The 7,399-nt window shown below is 27.4% G+C and overlaps 1 protein-coding gene across 1 annotated transcript; it reads right to left on the bottom strand.

Annotated features, from left to right (window-relative positions):
* Positions 1–5,698: 5,698 nt before the first annotated feature.
* Positions 5,699–7,174, bottom strand: LOC113389709 (tigger transposable element-derived protein 1-like). Its single transcript, XM_026626723.1, has one exon. It carries the CDS (start codon positions 7,172–7,174, stop codon positions 5,699–5,701), a length of 1,476 nt encoding a protein of 491 aa, XP_026482508.1.
* Positions 7,175–7,399: the final 225 nt, after the last annotated feature.

Below are 7,399 nucleotides of genomic sequence, written 5' to 3'. Positions count from 1 at the left end.
ACAAATCGCATAAAAACAGACTACACAAAACAGAGTTTTCACACTTACACATTATATATATATATATATATACATATATATATATATATATATATATATATATATACTGTACTGTAAAACCTGTTTTTGTGCGGTTTTATTTTTGTACGATTTATTTTCATGCGTTATATGAATGTATCGTTAGCACTAGTGATGTACAAAGACAATTCCAGAGTTTCGAATAGTTCGAATCAAGTCAAAATGATTCATTTTTTATTTATTTACTTGATTCATTTTTTAATGTATGAACATTAATTTTAGTGAATAGATTATCGAATCAATCGACTTCTGTTCCTAGCATATGTTTATTAGAGTGAGAGCTGAGAGCGATTTTGTTCGTGAAATATTAATACTTGATTTTGTTAATAAATTTGTGTTTTATAGACCACATAGATTGATAGATTGAAATTCTCATTTTGCTTCTGGTTTAAATGCGATACTTTACTCATAAATAAAACAAACACTCAAGATTTTGAATAGTGTTTTAGGGATGCAAATCTGCTTGATTATATTTTAGTTTAAATTAAAGGAAAGGTGATAATTGAGGTGTATGCGTATTTTACAATCTTCCATTATAAAAAATAAGAACTAGTGGTGTATGGCATCGTGCCTTAAGGCAAATTGCTGGAACTTCCCGTGCCGTAATGAAATATTTGAGAAATTTTACACGTTATACAAATACTGTAACTTTGATTATTTTTGCTATCTTTTCATATCCGAGCAAATCAAATGTAAACCATAAATCAATTTATCACCAGAACATTAACACTATCGTCGAATTCAATTTCAAAAAAATTAGTTGCCTAATTACACAAAATTGAAAAAGTGCTCCCGTATAGTCACAGTCTAAACGCACTTGGGTAAACATTTGTACCCGAGTGACCCTTAGACTGTGCTTAGACTGGGTAATTTTTTGAATTTTTTAATCCAAAATTACAAAAATATTTTATGGAAAATAAAAAAAGATGTAATAATTTTTTATCCTCAAAAGCAATTGTTTTGTCAATACAAGCAGAAAGTTTTTTAGATCATTCAAACCGAAAACTAATTTCTCTCAAAAACTGCAATTTTTTGCACATTTAGCTTTGTATCTCCCAAAACTGCTGGACCTGCCTTTGCTAAAAATTAATCAGCACATCTCTTTATCAATAGGAATAGTTACAAAAAACATTAATTCCATTAACTCTTACACTTTTTATGTAAAACCGATTTTTTTTTTATAAATTTCAATCGAAAATTTCATTGGCAAAAATCGAGATGAAAAATTATGTAATTACTATTAAATCTTAAAAAGGTAAGGGTTTTGTTTAATGTGAATTTAATTTTACATTCCAATCGTTTTTTTTTCTAAAAATTTTTTTAAAATTTAAACAACTTTTGAGAAAGTTACATTTTTGGGTAAAATAGTATATATTTTATTGAAGTAGTTTGTATATTATAAATAAATTCAAAACTTTAAGGCGTATATAATTATGATAACAATAAACAAGTATATATATATATATATATATATATATATATATATATATATATTCCTACGTTTCGACGAATCCTGTCATCCCTTTTCAGTAAAAATCGATAATTTCGCGTAGGTGGTTAGTATACGAATTTTATCCCTGACTCTGTTTCTCGTCAATGGAGATAACATATTATATTACTCTACTATACTATAGTAGACGTTGGTTTACGTTGTCATATACACATTTCGAGTATTAAAAGCTAAAAACAGACTTTGACAACCTAAAAATAATTGACACATATCCGACATCATGACGACTGGGTGTTATGGATTTGTTTACTAGATTCTGTGTAACTTTAAAATAGTAAGTGGTAGTAATGGACCCAAAAATGGGATTTGCGATTTTGATGAAACTTGACACACATTGTTACTATACTTTACCAAAAAAGTGACCAAAATTTAAAGTTGAAACATTCAACAGTTTCTGAGATATGCGAGGTCGATGGATTGGTGGCTGGCTCCGCGCTCTATACTAACATTTAAACAGATAGTATGTTCTCAAAAATGCTTGTTGCGATTTTGATGAAACTTGACACACATTGTTACTATACTTTACCAAAAGTGTGACCAAAATTTAAGTTTGGAGCAATTAATAGTTTCTGAGATATGCGAGGTTGATGGATGGGTTTCTGGCTCCGCGCTCAGTACTAACATTTATTAAGCAGATGGTATGTTCTCAAAAATGCGCTCAATACTAATATCCATATGTAATGATTTTCTTTACTTTTTGGTTCATTTCTAAATATGCCGTGGATCCCCAAATTTTGTATTACATATAATTAGACTAGGGTTGGGAGTGAGGCGTTAACATGCCGCCGGACTTGAAAAATTATGAGGAATTAATTATGAATATTTTTCAACATAACTTAATCCTGGACTGATTGATGCTAATGATAATGTTAATGGACATATTATTAAGTTATTCATTGACACTTAATAGAGTCTTTAAAATTGTCCAAATGTTTATAATGATTGATGATAATTACGTAGGTAAAAATCACCTCTAATGCCGCAACTCATCATTGTCTCTTATATAATTTCTAATTTACCATCTGTCTTTAACCATAAATATCTATTTATATCTTCACTATCAATTATAATTTATCATTGTCCTTTACCCATGTTGCTAAAATCTGTCCTTTGCCCTCGATTTGCAGAGTTTCTGGGGAAATGAATGAATTCGCCAGCTAAATCGATCTACTACAAACACTTTGGTGGAGTTTGCGCCATTCGACAAATTCCTTTGCAACACTATAGCTAAATAGCGATTGTTTTAGCTATAATAGATAGACCAGGTCGAATGTTATGAAAACAGAAAATTGGATATAGAAAATAATGAGGAACTAGTGGTGTATGGTGGCGTGTCATCTGAAGGTAAGAGTAATAAATAAGATAAAATTTGAAGAGATACAAGTATTTTGTGTTTAATTGCCAAACGTTCTTGGAACATAATGTTTATTTGGTAAATTTAAATTTTTTGATAATTATTTATTTTAAATTATTTATTATCGAAATGTTGGTTTTATTGAAATTATTTCTAAAAACATGAAGTTTTCATTTTGATGAAATTATTGATAAATACACTGTTCTTATTTATATAATTTTTTATGTGTTGATATTTGTTTTAAAAAAATGGAGTAATTTGAAAATTTAAAAAATTCCAGTAAATAAATATTCTGTATTAATTGGTCTTTGAATTATTGAAGATATTTCAAGAAAATTCAAGAAATTCGCACTCCTTTAATTGAAGCTATTTCATATTTTTTTTCTTTTTATACATTTTATTCGGAACTTAACATTTTTTAAAATAAAATGTTTTTTTGGTAAGAAAAAGAATTTTGAGATCAATTTATGCTATTTTACGTCAAATTAATCTATCATTTTTTTTTCAAATTTTTATCATAATTTGGGACATACTATTTTTTTTAAAAAAACTATTCTCAAAAACTTAATTTTCTTTAAAAAAAATGTTCGACATTATTCAACATTTATAAGTTTTAAGAATTATCTGCGTTTCAATTGAGGTATTTTTGAAACTTGAGTTTTTGAATATATTTAATTAATAGAATTTTTAAGAATTTTTCATACGATTTTATTTGAAGTTATTTTTTTATTTCTTTCTTTCAATTTCTCGCTAAAAGAAATAAAAATGTCTAAAACATTTTTTTTATTAGAAGTTACTTTTACTAAAAAAATTAAATTAGTAAATTAAAAACTTTACAATTTACTATTTTAATATGCTGTTTTGATTAAAAATTTTATTCAAATTTAAATTGCTATTTTACTTTAGACAATTTAATAAATTTTCTGATAAAAGAATAGAGTTTAAAACAATTTTATTTTATTTTTAAAAGTTACTTCAAAAATTCGATTAAATAAACGATTGACATTTAAGTTTGTAATTTTAAATATTTGATTGAGAATTTTATTCAAATTTAAATTTTCTGATGATATTTGAATTTGTTTGAACCTTTCAATCTTTTTTAGAAGAAAATTTATGAAATTATTCGAAATAAAATAGCGAAGTTCTTTTGGTGAAATATTTAATTAAAAAACAGAATGAAATTTGTATAAATCGCTTGAAAATTTCTTGATTTATTTATTTAATTCTACTTCAAATTATTTTATAAAAAAAACCTAAGATACATAATGAGAGAGTTCCATTTTTTTCAAAATTTATTTTAAAAAACAGACATTTTCAAAAATTTAATAATTTTAAAAATTAATAACGCATTTTTTAATTAAGATATTATTAAAACTAGAAATTTTGTAGGTAATTTCAACAAATATTTTAAAACGTTATAAAAAATGTCATGCTCTTTATTTGAAATAATTTTAAACACTTATTTTTAAAAATTCAAATTGTTTGATATTTTTGATATTTTAATTTAAGTGAATTGTTTATTTTAAATAAAAAAAATCATAAATTAGATTCGAAGTTTAGATTTAAAGTTTTCAAAATTTTGGAATAATTTTAAACACTTAAATTTGATTTTTAAAAATTCAAATTATTTGTTATTTTTGTTATTTTAATTGTGATTTTTTTTTTAAACGCGATGACTAAGAAAAATTACTACTTTTTTGAAAATTTCAAAAGTTAAACATGATTTTTGAATCAAAATCTTATTTTAAAACAAATTGGAAACCCCATGTATAAAGTGCACAAATATTTGAAGTTAAATCGACAATTGGCTTTGGAGTAAAATGAACGATTAACTTGGCAATTTTTTCTAAATTATTCTGTTTATATTAGAATGTTGTAATTTGGGTATAATATTCTCTAATGTACCTACTATAACAGTAAATACTAAAACTAATGGGATCTCTTACAAAAAATGTAAGATTTTCAACATTTTTTGTATAAAGTCTACAAATGTTTGAAGTTTAATGGTCAATTAGCTTTGGGGTTATTTCCATTCAAAATTCTATTAAAGTGAATTGTTTCTATTTAAAAAAAAATCATTAATTAGACTTATTTAAAGTTCTCGATAATCAACATCATTCAGTCATTAAAATTTTAAAAATTTAATTAATTTTATAATTTGTAATGACTTCAAATATAAATAAAAAATGTAAAATTATTATTTATTTTTGTCATGGGGACAAAAAAGTAATTCTTCATTATTCATTGGAATTCCTTTCTTAGACAAAAAAATATTTAAAATTATTATAATAAGCAATTATAACATAAAATAATTGGATATCATATCGAGAAATTTGAAAATCATTTTTGGCCTGGAATGTAATAATAATTACACAACATTAACAATTTATATAAAAAATATCAATTTATTACCTGCAAAAATAGTAATATATATACATTAGTAAATAATTTTACACTAAATATTTTATACTTTTTGTTAAACTCAAAATCAAATGGAAAACAACTAAAAAACAAACATCTTTTATATGTATGGACTAGTAAAAATTTTCAAATATTTTTCACTATCGACGTTCCAAAATTTCACAAAAATGCGAAACAGAATTATAGTTGAACAAATTCACAGCACATGAATAATTTTACACTAAATATTTCATATTTTTGTTAAACTCAAAATCAAATGGCAAACAAGTAAAAAACAAACATATTTCATAAACTTGATATAAACAGACTTGTAAAAAATTTTAAATATTTTTTTACTATCGACGTTCCAAAATTTCACGAAAATGCGAAACAGCATTATAGTTGAACAAATTGACAGCACTCATAGCAACCTCTTGGTTAGGATGATATTTACCTACAAAATTCTCCACAATTTGCCAAGCATTTAAAACTTCTTGTATCTCATTAGAAGATGGTAGTAAATCATCTTTGTCAGACTCTAGAGCAAAATCTTCATTGAGTTCTTCTTTAATATCTAGATCTTCATCCATATTGGTGACCCTGTCATCAATTACAGGTTCGACAGGCAAAGATTCAAAACCTTCCCAGTCGTTTTCTATAATAATTTCTGGCCACAAAATTTTCCAAGCTGAGGTCAGGGTTGTTTTAGGAAATTCTGTCCAAATTTTGTTGATTATGGTGAGACACATTACGATGTGGAAGTGGTTTTTGCTGAATTCATCAAGGGTGACTTTAGATTTTTTGGCCATTGCTAAACAGTGATCTAACAATTCTTTGGTGTAAAGTTGCTTAAAAGTTGGTAAAATCGTCTGGTCCATCGGTTGTACCAGAGGTGCAGTATTTGGTGGTAGAGGCAGAATTAAGATTTTGTCATCCTTTGGTAAGTTTGTGCTTAAATTTGAATCTAGTACAAGTAAGGCTTTGACTGGTAAATTTTGTTGCACCAAATACAGGTGTACAGATGGTCTAAAAACTTCTTCAAACCAGTCTGCAAACAATTCAGATTGCACAAGGCATTTTTTGTGACTCCTCCACATGACATCAAGTTTGTTTTTGTCAATGTTGTATTTAAGAAATTCTGCTGGTGTTTCGGAGTTGTACACAAGTAGTGGTTTGAGCTTGAAATCACCACTGGCATTTGCACAAAACAGCAAAGACAGACGATCTTTGTTCGTGGTTTTGTTGATGTCGTCAGCTTTGGAAATGTTTTTCCATAACAAACTCATGGCACTGCAGTTGAAGACTTGTTGAGGCTCGAATTCAGCACAAAGTTTTTTAAAGTTTTTGATAAACTTATCAGCAGCTGTCGTATCAGCTTTGGAGGCTTCACCAAAACTGCAAATGCCTGTACGTCTTTTAAATTTCTCGAACCAACCACGGCTGCCTTTGAAACCTTCCTGGTCGACATCAGGTGTCTTTTGCACAAGTTCTGCAAAAATCTGCTTGGCCTTTTCACAAATCACATTCTCATTCACCAAATCACCTTGCAACTGTTTATCCTTGATCCAGATCAAAAGGCTTCTTTCAACGTCGTCCAGGATTCGTAATCTTTGTGCAGATATTCTGGTGACTCCTCTAGAAGCATCTATATCCTTTATCTTATCCTTGTTTTTAAGAATCGTACAAATTGTCGATGTAGGACGATTGTAGATTCGGCCCAAATCGGTAACGCTCAAGCCACGTTCTCGATCTTTTATAATCTGATGCTTCATTTCGATGGTTATTTTCAGGCGTTTATGAATAGAATCTTGGGATTTTTTTGATGCAGCCATGATAAAAGGACTTTTAACAATTTTACTGTATTTTTTGTTTATGATATATCAGGTTTATTTTATTTTATATTTAATAAAAACTGAAAATGTGTCCGCGCGTCTGAACGCGCAGTGCGACTGATAACGACGTGGTATGTTCCCCCACTCGTTGTGCGAAGCATAAGTTCGCTCGTTAAGCGAAGTCGTTCGTTTAAACTCGTTTTTACGAACAGGGAATGTCAAACT

The sequence above is a fragment of the Ctenocephalides felis genome, unplaced genomic scaffold, assembly GCF_003426905.1.
Source record: "Ctenocephalides felis isolate EL2017-DRISC unplaced genomic scaffold, ASM342690v1 CF-g0.4_SCAFFOLD_03573, whole genome shotgun sequence".
NCBI classification, from domain to species: domain Eukaryota; kingdom Metazoa; phylum Arthropoda; class Insecta; order Siphonaptera; family Pulicidae; genus Ctenocephalides; species Ctenocephalides felis.
This window is presented reverse-complemented; position numbering and strand designations above follow the sequence as displayed.